Here is a 27563-nt window from a genome sequence, read left to right on the forward strand (position 1 = left end):
AAAAAAAAAAAAAAGAGTTTCTTGGGTTTGTCTGCTTCGCTTGTTCTAGACCTCAATCCTCGGATCTCAGCTTCCTGGGTAGCTAGGATTGCAGGCACGAGCCACCATCACCTAGCTCCAGCTAGAGTTTTGATTGCCTGAACTGTTGGTATACCTTGGCTTTCTGCAGCACCCGTCCTTGGTTGGTGGTCACAATGGATGGGCTCCTCTTCCTCAGCTCGGAAACACAGTTGACAGGGAGAGATTGCTCAGGGACACTGTTCTGGGGTTTATTTGCCGTTTCCTGTCAATGGTCCAAAAAATAATTGAGATTTAGTGTTAGTTATTTGCATCTAGTCTGCTCTCAAAAGAATAAGGCACTTTATGAGGCTGGGCCATAGCTGAACTGGTTTGTCTAGAAATTACAAGGCCCTGAATTCAAATCCCTATGCCACCAAAAAACAAAAAAGAAATCAAAAGGCACTTTAAAACAGAAACAGTAGCAAACATATGAGGGCATAGGGAAAAAGATACAAAGGGCCTTGAGAAAATCAGTATTTCTGAACTCTCACCATGTTCTAGACAACTTTTCTACAAGTCCATTAAAGTAGGTACTGAGCGAGGAGAGATCAGGACAAAAAGACAAATAAAACAAAACAAAAACAAAAACATGGGAAACAACAACCAGGAATTCTGAGACAGTACTGTAGTAATTAGCTCCATTAAAAGCACACGGGAAGGGGCTGGGAAGGTGGCTCAGTGGTAGAGCGCTTGCATGCATGAGGCCCTGGGTTTGATTCCTCAGCACCACATAAACAAAAAGAAAAAAGCTGGAAGTGGCGCTGTGGCTCAAGTGGTAGAGTGCTAGCCTTGAGCTGAAGAGCTGAGGGACAGCGCCCAGGCTCAGAGTTCAGGCACGACCGGACCCCCCAAAAAAAATAAATAAAAAAGCACACGGGAAGCTGGGCACTGGTGGCTCATGCCTATAATTCTAACTACTCAGGAGGCTGAGATCTGAGGATTGTGGTTCAAAGCCAGCCCAGTAGTAAAGTTGTGAGATTCTTATCTTCAATAAACTACTGAGAAAAAGATGGAAGTGATGATGTGGTCAAAGAAGCTCAGGGACAGCGCCCAGGCTCTGAGTTCAAAGCCCAGGCCTGGCAAAAAATAAAAAATAAAATAAAAAAACCAAACCAAACAAACAGAGAAATCCCCATACTAGTGGCTCACACATGTAATCCTAATCCTAGCTACTCAAGATGCTGAAATCTATAGTTCATGGTTTGAAGTCAGCCCAAGCTGGAAAGTCTATGAGATACTCACCTCTAATTAACCAGCAGAAGCTGGAAGTGGAATTGTGGCTCAACTGAACATCAGCTTTGACCACAAAAGCTCATGTACAGTGCCTAAGCTCCAAATTCAAGCCCTAGGACCATCACACTTCTGGCTTTTTGCTGGTTAACTGGAGATAAAAATCTCATGGACTTTCTTGCCCAGGCTGACTTCAAACCATGATTTTCAATCTCAGCCTCCTGAGTAGCTAGGATTACAGGTGTTAGCCACTAGCACCTGGCTCCCAACATTTTTTTTTTCTGCCACATATACCTGTGATGTTAGAGAACTCATTACTCTGTTCTCAGATGAGCCTGTTTTCCTATCTGGGTGGTATACCATCTTTGCTTTACTAATAAACCTTAGTCTCTACCTCACAGTGTCCTCAAATTCATTTTCTGAGATAGAAGTTAAGGATCTGGGACAAAACTCTGAATGGAGGCTTTCCAATTCTAGCCCTCACCAACCAGCAGTGACAGGAGTATGATTAGTTATTTACTTCTATAGATGAGGAAACAAGGAAGGTTACGTGTTGCGTAAGGTCATGCGACTGGTAAATATGAGAGCTGGGATTCAATCCTCACAACCTCATAGCCCCATGTAGTCCTCAAGCATACTAATAAGCACTTGCTGTACCACTGAGCTATGCAGTTCTATTGTTAACCTTTGTCTGCTTCTCTCTGGCATCCCTTCCCATTTCCTACACCACTATTACTCCTTACACTCCTTAATACCCCAGGATGCAGTTCCTTAAATATGAACTCTCAACAGGTAAGCCTGAAAGGAATTTAGAACACAACTCTCTTGATCTCCAAAGAGTGTCACAGGATCAAAAGTGGAAGGACAAGCAGTGTGGACCAGGGACATCAGGGTGAGCTCGTGGGCAGAAGCAGTGGGAGGGATCCAGTTCTAGCTGCTCACCAGCCCTCTGTGACTCTGATTCAAATGTGAATCATGTCTAAAATGAGGTTAGAAACTCCCTGTGGAGAGGAAGTGTGGGGGTGTGAGATATAGTTTTGGCTTCAGTCATTGGCTGTGATCTGCCCAGTCTGTGCCATCTGGAACAACAGCAATACAAATACAGCTTCCAATGACATATCTATTATCCAAGCTAGTTCATCTCTAAGTTTTGTGGTCTGAAAGTAGGAGACACATTTGCTGATTCAATAGACATTTATTACACTCCTGCTATTATTAAGATTTCAGCAAGGGTTAGGGATATAATGATAAACACATATAGTCTTAATTCTTTCTGTCTCTCATTCTCTCTGACTCTCTTGCTGTGTGTGTCTCTGTCTCTGTCTCTCTTGGTGCTAGGGCTCACACCTAAAGAATTGCATATGTCAGCAAGTGTGCTGTACCATCAAGTTACACTCCTGGTCCCCAATTCTTGCTGGTCCTGCTGCTTGAACTCAGGGCCTGGGCACTGTCCCTAAGCTTCTTTACTCAAGGCTAGCACTCTAGCACTTGAGCCACAGCTCCTCTTCTGGCTTTTCTGGTGATTAACTAGAGTTAAGAATCTCAGATTTTCCTACCAGGGCTGGCTTTAAACTATGATCCTCAGCCTCCCGAGTAGCTAGGATTACAGGTGTGAGCCACCAGTGCCCAGCTATGGTCCCTAATTCTTAACGGTCCCTAACCAGGAGTGATTTTGGTTTCCTAGGAAACATCTGTGAGTTTTCTAAAGAATTTTTTTTTGAGATGCCATCATAGCCCAGCATGACTCAGAACTCACTTTATAGCATAGGCTGGCCTTAAATTTGTAATCCTTCTCAGCCTTCTGAATAGTGGAATTACGTGTATATGATTGTGCCCAGCTTTCAAGACAATTTTGGTGGTTGTAAGTGAAGGTGGAGTGTTATCATTAGGGATGCTGCTAAGCACCCCAGAATGTATACAGCATCTCATATAAAAAAAGAATGATGGTCCCACTATTGAGACTGAAAATCCCGACAGGAAAATGGATGGAATTGGAAGTCATTATGTTAAACGAGATAAGCTCAGACAAGTATCTCATGCTTTCTCTCATATGAAGAAACAGATAGAAAATAACAGCAAAAGATACAAATGCGAAAGGGGGATGGTACGGGAGAGCCAGTGGGAGGGGGCAAAGGGGAGGGGTGGAGAGGGTGATGGGGTATCACCCAAGTATATTATATGTATATATGCAAATAACATAATGAAGCCCATTAAAAACTATAAAATAAAGATGGGAAAAGAAGTGGGGATAAAAAAGAAATAGAGGGGGTTGGGAATGTGGCTTAGTGGTAGAGTGCTCACTTTACATGTATGAAGCCCTGGGTTCAATTCCTCAGCACTACATAAGCAGAAAAAGCTGGGAGTGGTGCTGTGGCTTAAGGGTCATAGAGAGCTAGCCTTGAGCAAAAGAAGCCCAGGTTCAGTGCCCAGGCCCTGAGTTCAAGCCCCAGGACTGGCAAAAAAAAAGGATGAATTTGATCAAATCATATAAGAAGTATACATATATATATTTATACAAAGTATATTTATACAATGTATATTTACACAAAGTATACATATATATATACAAAGTATCATAATAAAAAGCTATTGTACAATAAATATATGCTAATGAAAGAACTTTCAAGAGACTTGAAGTGAGGGAAGTTGCCTCTTAGGATATCCTCTTGGGAGCGAGAACATCATCCTTGTATGGTTGCCAGGGGTAACAGAGAGAGTGAATGCTAAGCCCAGAAGAGAGGGTTGTGGACATAGCTGGGAATCTCAGCAGTCACACTTCTTGGGTTTGTAATTCTATCTTTCACTTGGCTGAGTGACCCTGAGCAAGTCACTCAAAGACTTCTGAACCTCAGTTTCCCTGTTTGTCAAGTGGAATTAATACAAGCTCATAGGACTATGAGATTCTGCAGTTTAAATACTGTACTGGGCCAAGGTAATCCAACAGCACATTTTCTATTCAATATAGGGTAGTTGTTATTATTAGTAATCTTGAGACCATTTCCAAGATCTTAGATTATTTTGTGGGGAGAAGGGGGAAGGTCAGTACTAGGGTTTGAACTAGGGCCTGGGGCCATCTGTTAGCTTTTTCATGCAATACTGGCATTCTGCCACTGGAGCCACACCTCCATTTCTGGCATTTTAGTGGTTAGATAAGAGTCTCAGGGGGGTGGGAATGTGGCTTAGTGGTAGATTGCTTGCCTAGTATGCACGAAGCTCTGGGTTCAATGCCTCAGTACCACATAAACAGAAAAAGCTGGTGATGCTGTGGCTCAAGTGGTAGAATGCTAGCCTTAAGCCAAAGAAGCTCAGTGACAGTACCCAGGCCCTGCGTTCAAGTCCCAGGACTATTTTTTTTTTTTAAAGGACTTTCTTACCCGGATGGTCTGTACCTTGATCCATAGATATTCACTTCCTAAGTAGTAGGAATTCAGACATGAACCACTGGTGTCCAGCTCAAGATCTTAGATTTCTAAGACCACAACAGTGCTGATCTAGAGAGAGCAGGCTAGAGAGCCACTAGGACTTTCTCTAAGATCCTTATCCTGGCTATGCTGCAGGTGGCTCATATCTTCACCTCCCTGGGCCTCAGTTTTCTGAAGTGAGCAGAGCAGTCTGAGAGTGTCTTGCTGTGTGAGAGCATTTGCCCACATACAAGCCAGGAACTCACCTTACTCCTGCCCCTGCTGTTCATGGCCAGCCCCAGAGCTGGGCCCCCTGCCAGGGACTGCTGTAAGCGCTCCTTCACAGCTACGAGCTTCAGCTCCAGATCAATCCGATGTTCCTCCTTTGCCCGACACTGAGCCTCCAGGCTGGCCACTGCCTCCTCCAGGGCCTTCAGCTTTGGACCTGAGTGCAGAGAGAGTGAGAAACAGCTGCGCCTACCCCAAAGCTCAGGGAGCTGCTCAAGGGCCTCAGCCCTGAGTGGAAGCCTTCAGTCCCACTTAGGAGATGGATTTTGGGCCTGGCTTTCCAGGTCTACAGTGATGTCTTTGGCTGCTTAGTTCCCATCTCTGAGAAGTAGGGAACCACTGTTTCTCCTGATTTCCTACTGGGACATCATTCTTTCCCTTTATTCTCCGTAGTTTGAATGGGGTCGACCTCATTCCTAGTTCAAGGGTTTGGCACATAATTTAGGCCTGGACCATAATTACCTCTTATGGTCACAGGGACTGGTTTAGAGATCAAGTTGGTGTGGTCACTGAGAAGAGAACAGGCTAAAATGAGGGCTGGAGCTGTACAGCCACTCTGCCACCACAAGGGGGAGGGAACAAAATCAAAGTAGAGGAAGGCAGCAGCATTAGAGAAATTAGCTTCCCAGTGACATTGCTTATGTCCTTAGACCTCACAGTACCTGTTTTGCCAATTTTTCTAGCTATCTTTTTCTTCCAGTATGTCAGTCTGATTTTGGTGTCTGTTGCTTGCAGGCCAGAGTCAACATGAGGCTTTACAGAGATGAGGGTTTTCAGAATTTTGCTGCTTATTCAGTTTAACTTTTTTAGTGGTGTTTCTAAGTGGTGGTATCTTTTCAGGCATTTGTTTTGTTTTGTTTTTTGGTGCCGTACTAGTGCCCATACTGCTGGTACTTGAACTCAGGGCCTCATGCTCTTGCTTAGCTTTTTTGTTCATGGCTGGCTCCATATGACCTGAAACATGCTTCCACTTCTGACTTTTTGCTTCTTAATTGGATAAGCACCTCTCACATTTGTCTGCCTAGGCTGGGTTTGATCTCAGCCTCCTGAGTAGCAAGAGCCATGGGCACTTGATGGGTCTTCCCAGGTTTTCAGCTAGTTCCACTCTCTGTTCTGCATTGAGAAGTTACCTAGTAATGTTAAACTCACTCATTCTTCCTTTAGTAAGCACTTACTGTGTTCTTTTACTATGTACCAGACACTGTCCTAAACCTTGAGATATGTCAGACAGTACAACTGGCAAAGATTTTTGCCTTTGAAGAATCTGTGTGTGTGATAAACAATAAGATAATAAAACTGTCTACTCTGTTACAAGGTGATAGCAATATAGTTTAAAAAAATGGAGGAGAGGGCTGGGAAAGTGGCTCAGCGGTAGAGCGCTTGCCTTGCATGCATGAGGCCCTGGATTCAATTCCTCAGCACCACAAAAGCAAAAAGAAAAAAGCTGGAAGGGGCACTGTGGCTCAAGTGGTAAAGCGCTAGCCTTGAGCTGAAGAGCTGAGGGACAGCGCCCAGGCCCAGAGTTCAGGCCCCACAAACGTCCCCCCCCCCCAAAAAATGGAGGAGAGCCACTCATGTTTCTGGCTCTTATACCAACTGCCTTTATATTGAAACCAAGCTTTCCTGTACCTCCCACTGATTCTGCCCCTTGGCTACTCAGAATGGGTCTCACCCTAAACCAAAAGCTCTGGGTTTGAGGCGCCAGAGCAGCCCTTGAGGTCCTGAAATAGTTTGTGTTTTTATCCTAGGAATGGACCCAGAGATTCATGGGCTACACAACTGTAGACATGTTTTATGAGGTTCTCTGTTCCCCAGCATGTGAAGAAACCTCAGGCTGAGCATGATAAGCTGTAGCTAGAGAACTAGAGGAAACATGGCTGAAAGGAGGGGTGTGGAGAAGCGCAGAGCTGGTGAGGTCTGCAGAGCTGGTAAGGGCTGCAAAAGTCCCTGTGTTTCAGAAGAAACACTGGGAAGTAACACTGTGTATCCTTGCCAGCCTGGGACCAATGCCTCTCACAGACCTGAGAATGAAGGGCTATGGGTTCAAAGTGATGCCAAGGCACACTCAGTAGGGGTTTTCTTTTTCTTTCTCTCTTTTTGTTAGTGCCAGTCCTGAGGCTTGAACATAGGACCTGTGTGCTGTCTCTGAGCTTCTTTGGCTCAAGGCTAGTACCCTACTGCATTGAGCCACAGTTCCATTTCCTGCTTTTTGGTGGTTAATTGTCGAGAAGAGTCGCTACCACTTGAGCCATAGCTTCACTTTTGGCTTTTTTAGTGGTCTATTGGAGACAAGAGTCTCACAGACTTTCCTGCCTAGGCTGGCTTTGAACATCGATCTTCAGATCGCAGCTTCCTCTGTTGCTAAGATTGCAGGTGTAAGCCACCAGCACCCAGCTTCTTTCTGACTGTACTGGGTTTGAACTCACATTTACTAGGTAGGTGCTTTACCACTCGAGTCACTCTCTGCACTTATTTTTCACACTTCTTAAACCCAGGCTCTTACTGCCTTGAGATCACCCATGAGTTTGATGCTTTTCTAGCCAAAAGCAGTCACTAACTTGACAGCGCGTGCTTTAGTTAAAGGAAGTAACCAGAAACAAGGGGGCGGGGGAGGAAGGGAGGAGCCTCCTATCAGTTGGGTGGAAAGCCAGATGCCCTGTGCAGATGACTCCACACTGTGCCAGGGCAGGTGTACTTGGGGCCATGCCCATGCAGTACCTGAGCTGCTCCGAATGGCTTCCTTCAGCTCCCTCTTCTCCTGCCGCAGGGCTAGCAGCTCTGTCCGAATCATCTCTTTCTCTTTCTCTAGTTTCTCTTTTTCTACCAGGTACCGCCGGGCATCCTCCTCAGCCCGGTTCTTGCCGTACTTATATTGATTGGCACCTGTGAGATATGGGAAGAGAGGAAAGGCTCTCAGTCATGACCTCTGGTGAGGTACGAGGCTGTGTCGGCTTTTCCTCAGTCTCAAATGGCTCTGTCAGTAAAATGGGAAGATTCAACCAATTCCTTTGTGTGTGTGTGTGGTTGTGCACGCACAGTGACCTCTCTCAAATTGTGTCAGAATGTGCAACTCTGTATTTTTTTTAATTGTGAAAATACCGTACAGAGGGATTACAATTACATGGACAAGGTTATGAGTGCATTTCTTATCAAGCATTGTTGCTTCCTCTTGTTTCCCCTTCCCATCCTTCCCCCTCCGCCAAAGTTGTAAAGTTCATTTTTGACATAACATCTTGTACATCTCATTGCTGCAATAGGTCCACCTGTATTCCTATTTAAACAATTTGTTTTTTCTCTTCCCCTCCATAAATTATACCAATCAAATATAGTGAAAACAGGGGTTATACTACGGGGGAGGGAGAAACTGTATTTTTGTCCCTGGTGCTTTTGGTTTCTTTTTTCTGGCTAGAGTATAAACCTAGCCAACACAGTAATGAAGGTGGTCAAGACAGACGGTGGGGGGCGGGGGGGGGGGGAGGGGAGGAGGGGGGGAAGGGGGAGGGAAGAGTCAGAGTCAGTCAGTCAGTCAGTCAGTGTCCTGGGGCTTGAACTCAGGGACTGGGTAGACACTGTTCCTGAGCTTTTATGCTCAAGACTAGTGCTCTACCACTTGAGCTTTTTTGCTTGTTTTTGGAAACCAGAGTCTCATAGACTTTCCTACCCACGCTGGCTTTGAACCATAATCCTAAGATCTGAGTAGTTAATGATCATAGGTGTGAGCCAGTGGTATATCAGTCAACCAATTCCTTTTATTTAGATGGAATGCCTTAAGGAAAAGAGAGGAAAAGGGAGCTAGCAGATCAAGGCACCAAGGTCTTTAGAAACAGGTAAACAGTACTTGTATTCTCTCATCATCACTTTACGTGCGCGCGTGCGTGTGTGTGTGTGTGTGTGTGTGTGTGTGTGTGATCTATTTACTCTTCCACATTTATTTCAGTTAGTTTTCCATTTTTCTTTATTAGCTTACCTTAGTTATGGTAGACAGAAATTTCACTGTTGCATTTCCACACATTTACAATAGTCTGCAATCAAGCTCAGCTCTATCACTCTCCTTTCCTCTTTTCTTCCCTTTCCAAAGCTACGTCAACAGGTTTCATTGCTGTTTTCATAGTAGTTTTCCATTTAAAATAGGGCCCATTGTTTCCAGTGCCTAAGAGGGAACTCCTCACCCCAAAAGGGGAGAGATCTCTCCAATGTTACATAGCAGTGTAGTGGTTGAGTGAGGAACAAGGGAAGGCAGATCTACCCCCAGGAGGGACAAGCTATGTATATATATATTTTTTTTTGGGGGGGGTCCAGTCGTGGGGCCTGAACTCTGGGCCTGGGCACTGTCCCTCAGTTCTTCAGCTCAAGGCTAGCGCTCTACTGCTTGAGCCACAGCACCACTTCTGGCTTTTTTCTTTTTGCTTATGTGGTGCTGAGGAATTGAACCCAGGGTCTTAGGCATGCAAGGCAAGCGCTCTACCACTGGGCCACCTTCCCAGCCCCCAGGGACAAGCTATACTAATAAAACAGTGCTAGAGCATTGCAAAATGATGTTTTCAAAATAATACTTCAAAAAACAAAGTGCAGGCAGGTGCTGGTGGTTCACACCGGTAATCCTAGCTACTCAGGAGGCTGAGAACTGAGGATTTCAGTTTGAAGCCAGCCTGATCAGGGAAGTATGTGAGACTGTTTATCTCTACTAAACTGCAAAACAAACAAGTTGGAATTGGTGCCGTGGCTCAAAGTGATAGCCTGAGCAAAGGAAGCTCAGGGACAGCACCCAGACCCTGAGTTCAAGCCCCAGGACCAGCCCCCGCGCACCCCCCCCCCAAAAAAAAGAGTACAGAGTATGAGTTTGTCCAGGTGCAGACTAGGGAAGAAATGTAGAGAAGAAAGAAGAACCTCTTGGAACACAGAGGCTGACAGGATGCTGGCTTGCTCAAGGGGCAGAGGCTGTGCTGGCAACAGAACCCACAGGCGTGGTCTGGCACAGAGTCACTGGTGCAGGGCGGCAGTCAGGCACCTCACTGGATCCCGTGCAGAGCTGGGTGGGGCTCGGCTGGGATACACAGGGGAGCTGTGGCTCTCCAGGCAGCCCATCCAGGGTACATGGAGGGGGTCTGGTTTACCCTTGTCACCCCAGATCAGAAAGAAGTTGTTAGCTCAGGAAACCGGTAAAGTAGGGAGATGGTCTCTGAATCTGTATTTTATATCTGTAGCTGTATTTATATCTGTATGTATACTTATGTCTACATTACCAGTGTTCAATCTTTAAAAAACTTAATCCCTTATATTAAAACAGAAGATTGCAATGAGGCTGAATATGGTCAAAGCAGTTGGTTTGTATATATGAAAATACAGCAGTGAACCCTGTTGAAGTTATTTTAGGAAGAGGCAGGGGTCAGGGAGAGTGATGGAGGAGGCAAGGTCCTAATGCATTATATACATGTGTGGAAATGCCATCGTGGACTTCCCTGGTAATAATGTATGATAATAAAAAAATCTTGTGAGATAAAAACAAAAAGCCCAATTTCTAGCATTTTTGATGAATAGGTAAATCTGGCTAGTGCTGCTGTTGGGGGCTCCTGGAGGGTTGCATGCTGTCTGATAGCTCCAGTTCACTATCTGCCCCAATCCTAAAGTACTCTGCTTTGCAGGCTGAGACGAGTCACGGGACTTTTACATGCTAGGCCAATGCTCTCCCAAGGGTCTGTTGTTCCTTTTCTTAGGGTAGCATGCTTTCTTTCCCTATATTTTACTCATCTAATTTGCTTACTCTGCAGTGTGTGTGTGTGTGTGTGTGTGTGTGAGTGTGTGTTGCTTACTCAGGGTTTTGAGTTCCTGCTTAGCTTTGTAGCTCAAGGTTGGTGCTCTACTACTGGTGCCACACCTCCACTTCAGGCTTTTTGCTGGCTACCTGAAGGGAAGAGTCTCATAGATTTGCCTGTGCTGACTTAGAAATTTGTTCCTCAGAGCCCAGCCTCCTGAATAGCTAGGATTACCAGTATGAGCCACCAGTGCCCAGCTAAGAGTCTGGTTTTGAGACCCATTCATGATGGCTTCCCTCCCCTCCCCCTGCACATCAGGGCAGCAGCCCTCATGGAACTCACTGGAAGCGTGACGTTTGACTTTGACCTGGGGGTCCACTCGGTGGGATTTCTCACTGCAGGAGGAGGCATGGCGCTTCACCTGGGCTCCGCTGGGCCTTGGGGGCTCCTCGTCCTGTGAGGAAGAGGAGGAAGGTTAAGTTTGGGAAGGCTAGTGTCACTCAGCCCTGTTCCTGCTGGGAACAAGCCTGGCAGGGCCTCTGAGATCCTGGCCTTCTGTCTGCAGATGCAGACAGTTTCTCAACCACTTTCACGAGCAGTGTGCCATCTGAATCTCATATCTTTCTGTGGCAGGCAGAAGAGGGCAACCCTAAGCTGGGATGCCTGCTGAGAGGACAACTAAGAAATCTCGTAAGACGGGTGGTAACCATATTAGATTTATGATAGATTAGTTTTGTCCTCACATCATTTGGATGAATCCTTCTAATTTCCTGAATTGCTACCACAGTCTTTCCTCAAAAAACACAAGAAAAGAAACAAAAATTGCGGGTGAGATCAGTCTATGGTAGTAGTAAGATAGCTTATTAAAGTGGCTACATATTTGTGCATTACCAGTATTACATGGCCAGGTATGGCAGCTCATGCTTATAATCCCAGCTACTTGGGAAGTGGAAGGAGGCAGTCTGAAACTGGTCTGAGAAAAGTTAGTATTGATCATTTATGTCAAAATCAAACCAAATGGGTGAAGCTGATTGGGATCATTGCATACAAGTATGGAAATGTTGCCAAGAAACCACTTCTTATAAAACTAGTGTAGACTAATAAAAAATTGTCCTGAAAAAGAAGAAAACAACAACAATACAAAAGAACAGGAGTGTGGCTCAAATGCTAGAGTGTAGCATGAGGTGTTGAGTCCACTCCTAATAAATAAATAAATAAATAAATAAAACCAATAAATAAATAAAACAAATACTCAAAATCTACTCAAAGCTCAGGAAACTCTAGTGGAGTATAATACTATTATGTAACTATAATATTGATAACAACAGTACTTTTTTTTTAATTCAGGGTCTGATACTGTGCCTCCAGCCCTAATTTTTGCTGGCTATTTGAGAGGTCAGATCTCATACTTTTCTGCTCCAGATCTCAGCCTCCTAAGTAACTAGATTTGGGTGTAGGTACTATTGATTCTTCTGTATGAAACTTCCCAATGTCCAGGTACTATAATGTTTTTTTGTTTGAGAGGGGAGGGGGGCAGTCATGGGGCTTGGACTCTGGGCCCGGGCACTGTCCTTGAGCTGTTTTGCTCAAGGTTAGCACTCTACCACTTTGAACCCAGCTCCACTTCCAGGTTGGAGCTAAGTCTCATGGACTTTCCTGCCCAGGCTGGCTTTAAGTTGTGATCCTCAGATCTCAGCCTCCTGTGTAGTAGCTAGGATTATAGGTGTGAGCCACCAGACCCTGCCTGTGCTGATTTTTTGTTGGTCGTGGGGCTTGAACTCTGGGTCTGGGTGCTGTCCCTGAGATCTTCAGCTCAAGGCAAGCGCTCTCCACTCGAGCCACAGCGCCACTTGCTGATCTTTTTTTACATGCAATATTTCACTTAGTTCTCACCACAGTCCTAGAAGGTAAGCGTTCTCTTGCCTACTAGGTGCCTGGATGTGAGGCCCAGAAAAGCCCACACAGGTCATTTGGCCTCAGCTCCAGGTTTAACTCCAGCATTCATGTCTAAGGCACTAAGCTGTCCGGCTACACATCTCAAGGTAGGTCCCTGTGTTCATCTGAATCTGAAGAAAGACCATGGAAACAGAAAGGGTGGCTAGGGAGATTTCTAGTAAAGTGAGTCACGGAGGTGTGATTCTCAGAGTGCCAGCCAGCACCATCCACAGAAGGGCTGTGGCCTGCAGACTTGTCTCTGGTGTCTTTGGCAGCTTGAGCCTCTCTCTGCCTAGATGTGAGGCTGCTCCACCCACCTGTCTAGTCAGAGTGTGCTTCTTCTCCCGGGCAGAAAAGACAGGTTGTAAGGGCACTTGGGAACAGATTTACCCCCTCCACCCCCGCAAATCCATTGGTACTTCCTGCACCACAGACTCCTCATCCAGAGTTCTGAGGAGGAGCAGAGCCCAACCTTCTAGCTGTTGCTTAAGAAAAGCAGTTTTTCCAAGGCAGAAAGGGACAGGGGACAGTGTGTGTGGATGGGGTGTAGGGACAGAAGCAGCCTCTGCCATGTTCTCGGGCAACCCAAGCCACCATACCTGTACCTGTTCATAGGGAACATCGTCATAGACACAGGGACAGGGGACAGTGTGTGTGGATGGGGTGTAGGGACAGAAGCAGCCTCTGCCATGTTCTCGGGCAACCCAAGCCACCATACCTGCACCTGTTCATAGGGAACGTCGTCATAGACACGGGGCTCAGGCCACTGATCCTGGCAGGATCTGGCGTACCTAGGGAAACAGGAGGAATGGGGGGGGGATGCTGGTGGGGGTGGTGCTTTCCTGGTCACCCCTCCTGAGATTCTGGCAGCAGCTCTCCATAGAATTGGAAGATATTGTGTGCCCCTACAATTTGAGCCACACCTCCGCCACACTTCTGGCTTTTTGCTGGCTAACTGGAGATAAGAATCTCGAATCTTATGGACTTTCCTGCCTGAGCTGGCTTTGAACGGTAATCATCCGATCTCAGCTTCCCGAGTAGCTAGGTTATAGGCACAAGCCACCAACACCTTGCAGTCTTTCTTTTGTTGTTGTTGTTGTCAGCTGTGGGGCTTGAACTCAGGGCCTGGGATCTGTCCCTGAGCTTTATTGCTCAAGTCTAGCACTCTACTACTTTGAGCCACAGCAACACTTCCAGTTTTCTAGAGGTTAACTGGAGATAAGAGTTTCACAGACTTTCCTGCCTGGGCTGGCTTTGAACCATATTCCATAGATCTCAGCCTCGAGTGGCTAGGATTACAGGTGTGAGCCACTAATGTCTGGCAAGTTTTTCTTTGTTTTGGAGCCAGGGTCTTGCCAGGTAGCCCAGGCTGACTTTTGACTTTGAAATTCTGAGTGCTATGTTTAAAGGTGAATGACGCCATGCCTGGCTTGAGCTCTTCCAATGCTGAAATTGGTGGATCATCCACATGGCCCACACCGATGCTCAGGGGTGTGTCTGCGAAAGGTCCGGTGGTGAACACAGATCCTTTTTGAGTCATTCTGTCTACAGGGTGTGTCCACCCTGGGCAGCTCCCTCCGCATTGCTGACTGAAGAAGGCACCACCCTAGCTTCCCACCGCTCCTCCCCTTCCTCCCAGTGCCCAAGGCTGGGCTCAGAGCACAGACGGAGGTGAAAGCCCTGAGCAGGCGCGGGTGGTGGACCACCCCTTACAGGAAGGAGTTGCGTCCAGCACTGACGATGCTGGTTAAGGTCTCCACATCCACATAGTCATAGTGCAGTGCCTCTGGGGTGACTCTGGAGCCCATCTCCACCAGCAGCAGCCCAAGCCAGCGACCCATGTCTTCTGAAGAGTTTGCCTGGAGTAGAAGGGGCACAGTGGACCTCAGTTCCACATTGTGAAGGTTGATGGCAGCCTGCTTTCTTCAGCCAGACCACAAATACTCAGAAGCACCTATTCTGTACCCCATCCTTAGGGGTCAAAGAGGAATGAGAGTAGGACATCTAGAAATCTGAGATTCCTTATTTCCCTGGATTCTAAATTCTGTCAAAGCCACCTCCTCTAAGAGCAGAGGCCCTACCTGACTACCTTTCTTTTGTGCCAATCCTGGGGACTGAACTCAGGGCCTGGGCTCTGTCCCTGAGCCTCTTTGTGCTCAAGGCTAGCACTCTACCCCTTGAGCCACAGCACCACTTCTGGCCTTTTCTGTTTATATGGCACTGAGGAATTGAACTCAGGGCTTCATGCATGCTAGGCAAGCACTCTACCACTGAGCCACATTCCCAGGCCCTGAATACCTTTCTAAGACTGCATACTTTTGGGGTCCTCCTAACCATTTGGGTATAAAAACAATATTTAAGTGTTCCCTGAAATTTAAGATCAGGATGAACAGATGAACCTGGGCTCTCAGGCTGCCTGAGAAAATCTAAATACAGAATGTTCTGTTTAATGCTCCACTCAGTGGTACTTACTAGACATTATGTTGAACATGAACTATAACACTTTGTCCATGGGGATGGGAGGGGAAAACTAAGAGAGAGTGAGGGGAGGGGTGACACTGTCCAAGAAGAAATGTACTCATTACCTGACTTATGTATGTCACTGTAACACCCCTGTACGTCACCTTTATAATAATACTAAATTTAAAAAATATATAATGGGCTATTAAGAATATCAGAAAAATCATTTTTAGTAGTGTAGGCATGCTTCTCCCCTTTTATGGGATGTAACTGTAATGTTCCTAATACTTACTTGATGTCATTCATGTTTAGCCGGGATTTGAAGGTTGGTGGCCTGTGTTCTATTGTGTCCTCCCCCTCCCTGCCTGCAGCGCAGGGCAGTGGTAGCCACCCCACCCCCCAAAAAGACCTTGGGGCCAGGACCCCCGGGCCCCTTGCCCCTCACCTCCAGGATGGCCACCTCCTGCCGATTGCGCAGGATCCTGAAGGCAAACGGGTGCCTAGGCCCAAAGCCCGGGGCCACCTCGCAGCCACGCAGGGCGATGGCGTTCACGTGGGTCTGCAGGTCCGCGCGGTCCTTGTGGAAATACAGAGTGCTGCACCGAAGGCGGCACCAGCGTTCTTTCCAGCCCTGGGCTACCAGCACGTTCAGATAACCTGGGAGGGGAGAGGGCATGTGACCTCCAACAGCCTGTGTGTGTGTGGGAGCTGGGGTGTGCGGGGTGCAGGTGTGCAGCCCTGTACCCCAGGGCTGAGCACTTGTACCACCCCAGTGCCCTTGTGCTTTACTGGGAAAGGCCTTAAGCACCCTCTTTCCTGAGCTGGTTTTCTGGTTCTGAAGGGAGTGCTGATAATCCCTGAACACCCTAAGGAGCACATCAAAAATAGTGCTGGGAAGTGCGGAAGCTACACCTAAGGCTATAAAGACACAACCCTATCAAGAGCACAACATGCCTCCTGCCTGCCCCCACAACTTGTACTGCAAGATGGAAACCAATGGATGGTGCTGACACCTAGCGGCAGCCTGTGGAAACCACCATAGCTGACAGCAGCACATAAATATTATTAGTATTGTCATCATGATCATTATTAACCATAGCGTAATTTGACTCACTGATTACAAAATATCTCCCTATAGTCATATGCTCTTGTACTATTTTTTTAGGTTAGAATACTCTGCATATTGGAAACAGATGATCTTATTTATTTTTTGTAGGAATAGGAATTCAATCCAAGGCCTCACACATGCTGGACAAGTGTTCTACTACAGAGTTACACCTAAACCTGCCAAATTGGATGGCTTTCTACTGGCGTACAGTATTATATTCAGTATACTGTATTTATTGGAAAAATAATGCTTCTCTTCCAAATGTGTTTTCACAAATGCTAAATGCATTTATATTAAAAAGATCTTAAGCATTTTTGTTGTTGTTGTTGTGTTTTTGTGTGTACTGGTGCTGGGGCTTGAACCCAGGATGTCACACTCTCATTTAGCTTTTTCACTCAAGGTTTTGCATTCTACAACTTGAGCCACATCTCTACCTCTGGCTTTTTGCTGGTTAACTGGAGATAGGAATCTCACGAACTTTCTTGCCAGGACTGGCTTCAAACCATTATCCTCAGATCTCAGTCTCCTGTGTGGTTAGAATTACAGGTCACCAATGGCTGGCCAAATTTCTCTACAAGACAGAGCTATAACTGAAGTACCTGCCATGTTATAAGCTATGAACTAAGTTACTCTCAGGATAGCAGAGGAAATGGAGAAACTAAGGCTGAGGTGGGCAGTGGTTTGCCTAAAGTGACAGGGAGCAGGGATGGAGCAATCTTGTTTTCCTCTGAACTTCAGGGCCTCAGAGGAACAAAGAAATGGAGGGAAGGCGTGTTGCTAAGTGGGTTTAGCCATCCAGAGGATGGATCACCACCCTATCCTGGGGGCCAGAGGGCTAAGGCATGGAGGGTCTCTTGGCTTCAGCCCCAGGAGCCCTGCTCTGTAAAACCTGAGCAACCTTTCTCCCCCATCCCATACCCACCACAGCATGGAACCTCTTCCTCAGTGGAGGACGTGGTGGAGGATGTCTGTAGGTCCTCGGCCAGGGCCTTCTTCTTGGAGAAACTGATGATGCGGTTGATCTTGCGGCCTGCAGCCCTGCTCATGGAGCCCTTCAGCTCTGCCAGGCTGCTCTTCTTCCCTTTGCCTATTGCCCAAGAAATGGGTTGGGCATGGAGGAGGGGCTCTGGTTCTACCCATCCTTGTTGTTCCCAGCAGCCCTTTGCAGCCTGCACATAGGACTGGCCTGTATGGACTTCAATCACTTGTGCCTAGGGGTAAGCCTCCCCCCACCCCCACTCCAGCTAGAGCATCCTCCAGCCTGAGACAAGGGAGGAGGGCTCTACCTTGTTCACAAGCTTCCCGGCGACCGAGGGTGGAACCACTGTCGCCCATGCCCAGACTGTCTGAGTCTGAGGTCTGCTTCTCTTGGGACAGCCTCTGGGGAGGGAGAGAGATAGCCTCAATCAGTTCAGTCTTCCCCCTAAGTACCCAAGCGCATGATAAAATAGTTAACAAACATTGTCATCAACTGTTATGTGCCTTATACTAACTACCCCAGGGACTGGGAAGATGGCAACTTAGGTGTGTTTGGCCATATCTGCTGGGGAATGAGGTGATTATAGCACACTAACAGCAATGTCCTAGGAGTCTACTCTATTCAGCAGTTGACTGGGCGTTGGGAGGGAATGAACGCAGGATACTACTGTAAAGCTGTGGGTAGTGGAGTCAGGCAAGAAGGGAGTAAGCCTGAATGCAAAAGAGCCACTAAAGAGTGTCATCCTGGCAAGATGAGACTTAGAAGGGGAAGAACCAACATGACAGTGAGCCTGTGGCTCACACCTGTATAGTTACTTAGGAGGCTGAGATCGCCAGCCTAGGCAGGAAAGTCTGTGAGACTCTTATTTCAAATTAACCAGCAAAAAGCAGAGCTGGAAGTGTGGCTCAAATGGTAGAGTGGTAGTTGAGTGAGTAGAAACTGAGCAAGTCTAAGGCTCTGAGTAAAAACTCTAATCCTACCAAAGAAAATAAAATAGTCAAGCCAGGACCTGAAGACCAATAGGAATCTAGGAGAGATCCTAGCTTGGAGGAAAATAGGAAAAATAGCAACACAGTTGGGAGCTGGTGACTCATGCTTGTAATCCTAGCTACTCAGGAGGCCAAGATCTGAGGATCATGGTTCAAAGCCAGCTCAAGCAGGAAAAGTCTGTGAGACATTTATCTCCAATTAATTAACAGAAAACCGGAAGAACACTGCAGCTCAAAGTGGTAGAGTACTAGCCTTGAGCAAAAGAGCTCAGGGACAGTGCCCAGGCCCTGAGTTCAAGCCCCACAAACAAGGAAAAACAAAAGGAACACACACACACATACATACACACACAAATACACACAAAAATGCTCAGGTGTACACAAAATGCTATTAATTTCACTGCCAGCTACATTAGGTTTATACCAGCCCAGTTCTCAACAAGTTGAGTTCACTGATTTACTAATTTAGTCTTATAAGGTCAAGGCAGGTGATGGAGCATGGAAATTTTTCCCTTGTTTTTCTCATTTGACTTGCAGTCATCTAGAGAAGGTTACTGTTACTTTTGGAACAGTAGCCAGCCCAAGTGAGATTACAAGACCAACAACATGAATCATCTCCAACACCTGTGTGATGGGCTTTCTTTTTTTTTGAGGTATGATCTTGACAAATAGTTCAGATTGGCCTTGAACTTGCAACAGTTTCTGCCTCTTAGATGCTAGTATTGTAGACATGAATTACCATGTCCTGCCAAGGATCCTCCTGCCCTTGAGATCAGCCTCAGGGATGTTTCATGCTTGAGCACGGAACTGGGGGGAGGGCAGGGTAGATGAGGGGCCAGGGCAATTATATTATGTTTAAATATTAAAAGCCCAGATTCAGCTGGCCGCTGGTGTAGTGCACACCAGTAATCCTAGCTACTCAGAAGGCTGAAATCTGGGATCGAGGTCCAAAGCCAGCCCAGGCAGTATATTTTATGAAACTCTTATCTCCAATTAATTAACAAAAATCCAGAAGTGGAGTTGTGATTCAAGTAGTAGAGCACTAGCCTTGACCAAAAAAGCTCAGGGACAATGCCCAGGCTCTGGGGAATCAATCTCTAAGACACACACAGACACACACAGACACACACACAGACACACACACACACAGACACACACACACACACACACACAGACACACACACACACACACAGAGCACAGATTCAACAATTGGAATCAAGGAGAAAAGTAGTTTAGCTCTACTCCCACAATTTCCTTTTAGATGATGAATTATAAGAATAGGGGACATAAAGGGCCTCTCTTCACCTGATTCCCCTTTGGCTTAGTGATAGAATGCTTGCTTAGCATGCATGAAGCCCTGGTTTGATTCCTTAGTATGACATAAACAGAAAAAGCTGGCCCAAGTGGTAGAGGGCTAGCCTTGAGCAAAAGAAGCTTAGGGACAGTGTTCAGGCCCTGGGTTCAAGCCCCAGGACTGGCACAAAAAAAATGCTGTGAGGCTTCTGGAAGGAGTAAAAAGACAGAAACCGTGCATAGCCTACCTGGCAGAGGGAAGTCCTGAAGGGTACTGTATGGGTTGGGGTGGGCCTCGCCCATCTTAGCCACTGAGAACCATGATCTAAAGAATAGGTGCTGGGTGTCATCAGCATGTATATCTGCTCACTCAAAGGTACAAAGGCTACAGACAGGGACCGCTATTTTGAGTCTTTAACTCTTCATTTCCTTTATGGCCTCCAGGACATGTTTTTTCCTTTTCTTCCCCCATTTCTCTATTCTATCCCATTATACTAAAATAAGTCCTTGCTAATACTTGTGCTTCATGAGGCTCTCCTTTTTGTGAGATACTCTGAAATGTGTTTCATGAGTAGATGTCAAGGTCCTGTGATTTGGTGTGGAAACCAAGGCTGAGGTAAGCCCTCATCCATCCACTGGTCACAAGGGCAGGGAAGATGACACCCCAGAACGGGAAATACCATCCTGACAGGGAGAGAAGGGGTTAGGTAGTCAGACATTTTCAAAACAGTCAAGCCAGGGCAGGGTACCAGCAGCTAACACCTGTAATCCCAGCTATTCAGGAGGCTAAAATCTGGAGGATTGTGGTTCAAAGCCAGGCAGCGCAGAAAAGTCCTGATTGGGGTCATTTCTCTTGTGCCAGGGTTGCATGGGTGCTGGGTAGACAGATCCTCACTAAGAACCTGGTCCGGGGAAGTTTCACTGTGACAGCACTGTTTCAGGAGTCACCTTACCTGGACTTTAAACCCTAGCTCTGCCGTATACTTTTGTCATCTGACTATAGAAGCTGTTATGGAAAGCCAATTCATGAATATATATAAGACATTTGGTACAGTGTAGTCACATCATCACAGTTGTAAGTGCTGGCACTGTTATAGCCTATAAAACCTGTGGATGTGTTTAAACTTTCCCCTTGACTGTGATTACACACCTCTGTGTCTGAGTCCTTTGTTACCCTCAGCAAGTGGCTAAGTGTAGACACTGGTACTAATTAGCCAACTGACCAATGGCTGCTTCACTTCTTTTCCTAATCTCTTCCTGAGGTCACGTGGCTGAGCCATGCCCTCCTGCTAGCTCTGGACATGGGCTCTCTCTACTTGTGCAGTAGGCGTTTACTGAGCACTGATTGACTGCGTTGCCTGCTCTGCTGGGTATATGCAGAACAGCATCCCCAGCCTGTGAGTTCCCACGGGGCTAGGGGCTGTGTCCACATCCAGGTCAGCAGGAGACTGGAGTCAGATGTACCTTGTCCAGATCCAGCTTGCACAGGAGGACTGGGGATCTAGGGATCTCCGCTCCCTCTGCTCCCCCAGTGGTCTTGCTGACTTCTCGGATAGCCTGTGGAGAGGACACATGGCTGGGGACAGGAGTGCATACAGGAAGCTCAGAGGGCAAAAGGAGTTGGAGGGGGTGGGATCAGGGTTGTGGTGACAAGGCCCTGGGGTCACTGGGATGCAGGAAGGGCTGACAGCCATGTGCACAAGTGTGGATCAGGTCAGGATCTGAAGAGGCTTTCTCCTGTGTCTGTCCCATGAATGGGATAGATAAGGGGAGGGAACCAAGAGGATGGGTCTATTGAGGAGAGAGGTCTTAGAAAAGCCACTTGCTTACTCTGGCTTCCACACATACAGTATGAGAGATGGCCAGCCCTCTGCTGGGTTGTTTCTGAGGACAGGGGGAGGGATGAAGGGAATGGTGGAGTGGAGCATCACAGGATGAGGCTCAAGTGTGGGGAGGGGGTGAAGAGGCTGGGAGAGTCAAAGCTACCTGTTAAAGGTGCAGCAGAGCCAGAGACCAGATGCAAGCAGTGTGGTGACCTTTGTTTACTCTCTGCAAGAATGTCTTTGAACTCCAGGCCTAGCTAGAGCTGCCTCTGACAGCAGTGGACAGGTCCCCTCTCCTTCCCCTCTGGAGACAAGGTAAGAATCCCAGAGCATCCCACAGGACAGCTTTGTGTCACAGGAAGGGAGAGATGCAGGAAGAGGAAGGGAGGGAAGGATGGAGGGAGGGGCTGTCTTCTTTTGCTCCAGCAGGAAGATCAGAGGGAATAGCATACGGGTATAGTGGCTGGTAGCCTGGCTCCGGAGAGATAGAGCCTGTCTAGCAAGTATGAGGCCCCAAGGTTCAATCCTTGGTACCACTACAAAAGGCAAAGGCTTCTGAGCGGAGTAGAGGCAGCAAGGGTGGAGATCTGCTTGGGGGTGGAGCACCACCATCTTCTCAATTGAAACAACTAGCTACTGGTGCTTGGCAGACACTCAGATGGGGAAACTGAGGCACAGGGAGGTTAAAGTCACTTGCAGAAGATCTCACAGCCAGTGAGTGCTGCATGGGCCTGGGAAACCCCACATACCTTCAGCCACTCCTCTGCCTGCTCCCGGCTCTGCAGCGCCAGCACCAGGACCTCTGTGGCACCCTGGGAGAAGCGAAGCTCGTGCCTCTTGTGCCGGCTGTCCTTCGGCACATAGATGACAGTGCAAGTCTCCAGCGCCAACCTGAGATTCGGCTGCCGGTCTTTGGAACTTTTGTAACACTGGTCAGGGAGAGAGGGCATCTGGGCTTTCTGGAGTGGATGGTGGAGGAAGACTCCCACCCCTCATACCCTCCATCCAGCCTAACAGGGGTGAGGGAGTGGCGGGGGGGGGGAAGCTTTGAGGAAGAAGAAAGACCCTGATACAATGGCAGGAGGCTCATCCAGGCCACCAGAACCAGAGCAAATGCACTGGCATGGGAGGAAGCAGGGGGAAGGGCAGATGGCAGGGGGCTGGGGGAGAATTCTTGTGGCTGGAGAGTCAGTTCTTTATCAGAAGTGGTTCTCATTTCTTCATTCTTAGCATGAAGTCTGTGTTACTTTGATACCAGAACCTGACAGTGACTTTACAGAAAAGGAAAATTATAGGCGAACTTCTCTCACAACACACTTGCAACATCCCTAAACAAAACACTAGCAATGGAATCCACATGACTAAAAAGTAAACCACATCAACACAATGGGGTTTATTCTAGGAACTCAAAGGCAGTTTAAAAATTTAACTTCTAAAAATCAACCAAAGAGGCTGAGTGCTGCTGGCTCATGCCTGTAATCCTATACCCAGAAGGTTCAGATCTGAGGAATACAGTTCAAAGCCAGCCTGAGCAGGAAAATCTGTGAGACTCTTATCTCCAATTAACCATTAAAAGCTGGAAGTAGAGCTGTGGCTTAAGTGAGTGCCAGCCTTGAGTGAAAAAGCTAAGTAGCACACTTCCCTTCCCTACACCAACAATAAGCACATAGCTGGGAACGGTGGCTCACCACTGTAATAATCCTTGCCACTTGGCATTTGGGAGGTTGAAATCAGGAGGATCTTGGTTCCATGCCAGGGCGGGAGGTGTGAGATCTCATCTCAATACAAACAGCTGGGTAGTATGTGGGTAAGAGCCTGACGTTCATCCCAGATAAAATGGTAGAAATAAATAGGGGGATTGGTGTCTAAGATGGTCCGGGCACAAAGTGAGAACCTATCTCAAAAGCAAACACAAGTGGGGCATCAGTGGTTCATGCCTATAATTCTAGCCTCTTAGTAGGCTAATATCTGAGGATCAAGATTCAAAGCCATACCAAGCAGATAAATCTAGGAGACTCTTATCTCCTATTAACTACCAAAAACCCAGAAGTGGAAGTATGGCTCAAGTGGTAGATCACTGAGCTACATGGGAAAAAGGGCTGGAGGAAGAGCTCAAAAGCCCTGAATTCAAATCTTAGTACCGCATAAGTCATGACATGAACAGAAAAACAAAGGGAAGTTTCCCACCTCACTAGAGGTAGAAAAAAGTACCTGATAAAAGTCAGATCCCATTTGTGATGTAACTGCCAAACTAAGAGTGGAGGACAGGGAATTATCTTATGTGGTAAGAAAGAGCATCTATAAACACACACAGCACATGCAGTCTTATTGCTGAATTACTGAAGCTTTTCCTTTGAGATCTGGACAGAATCTGGCTATTTGCTTCCATCTGTCTATTCACTAAGCTGGAGGTCTCAGTCACTGCCATCGATCAAAGCGAAGGGGCAGAATCAGGTCCCTGGCCACCCTCAGTCTGGTGCTTGCCTGCACTAAGCATTCACTACCCCAGGGTGAGGAGAGGTCTGGTTTCAGACATGTTTTTATTGAATAAGGCTTGCCAACAGTGATTTTGTGTGTGTGTTTTTGAGTTGTTAATATTATTTTCTGAAGTTATACTCATCTTCCTGCTTTGGAATTCAAGGTGCATGCTCTTTTATGAAGTGATAAGTGTTGGTGAATTAAAATAAAGTCTTTAATACTAATGTAACTATAACTCCTCTTTACATCACCTTTATCATAACAATAAAAATGTAAAAAAAATAATGCCTTAAAGACAAGCAGGCTATGCAACAGTAAGAGAGCTTCAGGAGATCAGGTTTTACAACATACCTGTAAATGAGGGTGGAGAAAAGGTGTGTGCAAACTTTAAGTGGCTGTCTCTTGATCAAGGGAATATTCTGTGTGTGTGTGTGTGCGTGCATGAGTGTGTGTGTGTGTGTACATGCATGTGCGCCTGCTGTGTGGATGAACTCAGGGCCTGGAGTTTGCTCTATCACGAGCCACACCCTCAGTCCTTTTAGTTTGTTTTTCAGATGTGGTCATCTGCTTTTTCCCTGGCTTGCATCAGACGGAGATCCTCCTACCTCTGCCTCCCGATTAACAAGCCAGAGGCTCCCAAGGCCATTGCAGGCCTGTAGACAAGGGTGGTTCCACCAGGAGGCACTCACCAGGAGCTGGTCATCCTTGATGAGCATCAGCTGCTTGGCCCACTGCCCAAAGCGCTTTTTCCGCAGCAGGAAGGCGCATATCCTACAGTCCCGCACCAGGTGCATGGAGGCCTCCTCGGAGGGCCACTGGTGCCGGGGCTGTGGCCCCTTCCCTTCCTCCTCTTCCTCATCATAGGACTCGTAGGAACTGCTCATGGCGTCAGAGTCGTTGTCTGCAGCGGCAGGGGAGAGGACCACCACTGTGTCATCCCTGGAGACCCCTTCTCATACCCTGCCTGGCTCTAGGCCTCAGATCATGGAGGGCGGATGTGTCTTGGATGAGCAGAGCAACCTCAACAATCCCCAGCACAGAGAAGGGAACTGGGCTCTCTCTCTTAAGATCAGTCACCAAGACTCAGGGCAAAGGCCAGACTTGGGGCTGCTGACTCCTATTCCTGTGGCCCTTCTACTGAACACAGGAGCCACAGAAAACAAGGGCTTTGGGGACCCCTGGAGCCCCAGCCTGGGTGAGGGGTGGCGTGTGTGGGCTGTGGAGGCTGGCTTTACTGGGGACAGACGTGTGTAAACAGTGATTTTCCCCTCCCCGCTACTTACAGGAGCTCTTCAGCTCCCCATTCATTCTGGTGGTGGGGTAGCTGCTGTCTGCATCTTCATAGTAGCTGTCCATAATTGAGTGGGCTGGGCTGTAGCCATCTGCAGTCAGAAAAAGCCCAGCTTGGAGAAATGTGGCAGAGACAAGGAAAGTGGGAGAAAGGATACCATGTTCTTCCTCAGTGAAGGCAGTGGAGCCCAGGGCAGCTCAGGTCTGTCCCTTAGTTAGCCTTTGTGCCCCAAAACTACCCTGCCCTGTCACATTCTAGGCTGGTATATCTTCTTACCTTTTACCAGAGAACTCCTACTCATCCTCCAAGACCTAGCTCAGGGCTGGGAATGTGGCTTAGTGGTAGAGCGCTTGCCTAGCATGTATGAAGCCCTGGCTTAGATTCCTCAGTACCACATACACAGAAAAAGTCAGGAGTGGTGCTGTGGCTCAGTGGTAGAATGCCAACCTTGAGCAAATGAAGCTCAGGGACAGAGCCCAGGCCCTGAGTTCAAGATCCAGGGCTGGCAAAAAAAAAAAAGTGGAAAAAAAGACCCAGCTCAAAGATCTTTCCTTTGACCTTTCTAGATCAGTGAATGGTCAGTCCCTCCTCCATGACCCCAGGGCACTGGACAGGTGTCAGTATACAGGTTGTAGCTCTGGTCTCTGCACTGTGTGGCCAGCTCGGCTCCCACCCTCTTGTACCCTTGGATCTTCCGCCTCAGTTGGTGCTCTACCACCTGAGCCACACCTCTACTTCCAGTTTTTTGCTAGCTGATTGGAAATTAACACACTGCAGGCTTAAGGGGCTATCAAACTGCATTTGTATCAGTCACCTGGGGTCTAGCTGAAAATGTATTTCATCCTCAGACATCTAAACTCACTGGACTGAGCTTGCCTGAGGAATTTGCACTGAAAAAAACTGATGTGACAGGAAACTCTAGACAGACATAAAAGTAAAAAAAATGAACTATGATGAATTGGAATAAATGTATTCAACACACATTTTGCTTTTTCTTTTTTGGTGCAGGTCCTGAGGCTTGAACTCAGGGCTTGAGTCTGTCCCTGAGCTTTTTTTTTTCTAGTAGTGCTCTACTACTTGAGCCACAGCTCCACTTCTGACTTTTTGGAAACAAGAATCTCATGGCCTCTGAGCATAAAATAACATTTATGGAAGTCAACCCAAGGAAATGGAAACGGTTCTTCCTTCGTTGTTTTTGTTTTCTTTTTGTCTTGTTTGCTTGTGTATATGTCTTTAGTAGGGTAAAGGGGGAGGGCACAAAAATGGTAGGGGGAAAGGGTGAACAAATGCAGCAGTGGTACTCACTAGACTTTATATTGAAAATGAACTATACAATGTGTGGGTGGGGATGGGAGACAAAAACTGGGAGAGAGGGAGAGAAGGAGTGACATTGCCCAAAAAGAAATGTACTCAGGGCTGGGAAGGTGGCTCAGTGGTAGAGTGCTTGCCTTGCATGCCTGAGGCCCTGGGTTCGATTCCTCAGCACCACATAAACAAAAAGAAAAAAGCCGAGCTGGGAAGGTGGCTCAGTGGTAGAGCGCTTGCCTTGCATGCATGAGGTCCTGGGTTCGATTCCTCAGCACCACATAAGCAAAAAGAAAAAAGCTGGAAGTGGCGCTGTGGCTCAAGTGGTAGAGCACTAGTCTTGAGCTGAAGAGCTGAGGGACAGCGCCCAGGCCCAAAGTTCATGCCCCACGACCAGACCCCCTCCCCCCCAAAAAAAGAAATGTACTCTTTACCCTGTGTAGACCCTGTGTGTACACTGCCTTCATAATAACAATAAAATAAGTAAATTATGGGGGCTAGAAGGAATAGGTGGGGATTAAGAGACTGCAATTAAGAGGGTGAACTTTAGAATGGCTAGAATCAAGAACTCTAATAACAACAGCATCTGTTGTTATTAGATGCCCATTTTTGGGCATTTATCCAAAATCATCACAAACAAGACCATACTAAAGCTACCAGCACAACTATGTTTATTGCAGCACTATTAACCATAGCTAAGATATGGAACCAACCCAGATGCTCCTCAGTAGATGAATGGATCAAGAAAATGTGGTATATATACACAATGGAATTCTATGCCTCCATCAGAAAGAATGACATATCCCCTTTTGTTAGAAAATAGAAAAACTTGGAAAATATTATATTAAGTGAAGTAAGCCAGGCCCAAAGAAACATAGGTCCCAAGGTTTCCCTTATTTGCAATAACTAGTATATGTCTGAGTCAAGCAGAAACAGATAACTTGATGTTAAGTGAAATGAACCCCAAGATAAGGACTCAAATATTTTTTTTCTTTCTTGCGATTGTTTCTAACATATTTATAAGATATTTCTTAGTTGCTTTGTATGTCCCTCCCCCACGGTATAACCCCTGTTTTCACTGTATTTGATGTGGGTACAATTTGTGGAGGGGAAGGGAAAAAACAAATTGTTTAAATAGGGATACAGGTGGATCCATTGCAACAATGACA

The 27563-nt window shown here is 46.9% G+C and overlaps 1 protein-coding gene across 1 annotated transcript in view; it reads right to left on the minus strand.

The window, feature by feature from the left end:
- The window catches only part of Afap1l1 (actin filament associated protein 1-like 1), a 37962-nt gene that overhangs the window by 1684 nt on the left and 8715 nt on the right, over positions 1-27563 (minus strand). The window contains exons 5-17 of the mRNA XM_013025579.1: positions 25082-25180; positions 24488-24696; positions 22070-22249; positions 20962-21054; positions 17522-17615; positions 17158-17322; positions 15573-15784; positions 14381-14526; positions 13386-13458; positions 11075-11186; positions 7698-7862; positions 4958-5136; positions 155-283 (exon numbers count right to left, since the gene is read on the minus strand). Coding sequence (XP_012881033.1) covers positions 155-283; positions 4958-5136; positions 7698-7862; positions 11075-11186; positions 13386-13458; positions 14381-14526; positions 15573-15784; positions 17158-17322; positions 17522-17615; positions 20962-21054; positions 22070-22249; positions 24488-24696; positions 25082-25180 — 1856 coding nt within the window. The remainder of the gene's footprint in view (positions 1-154; positions 284-4957; positions 5137-7697; positions 7863-11074; positions 11187-13385; positions 13459-14380; positions 14527-15572; positions 15785-17157; positions 17323-17521; positions 17616-20961; positions 21055-22069; positions 22250-24487; positions 24697-25081; positions 25181-27563) is intronic.

The sequence above is a fragment of the Dipodomys ordii genome, unplaced genomic scaffold (genome assembly GCF_000151885.1).
Source record: "Dipodomys ordii isolate 6190 unplaced genomic scaffold, Dord_2.0 Scaffold85, whole genome shotgun sequence".
In the NCBI taxonomy this organism is placed as follows: Eukaryota; Metazoa; Chordata; class Mammalia; order Rodentia; family Heteromyidae; genus Dipodomys; species Dipodomys ordii.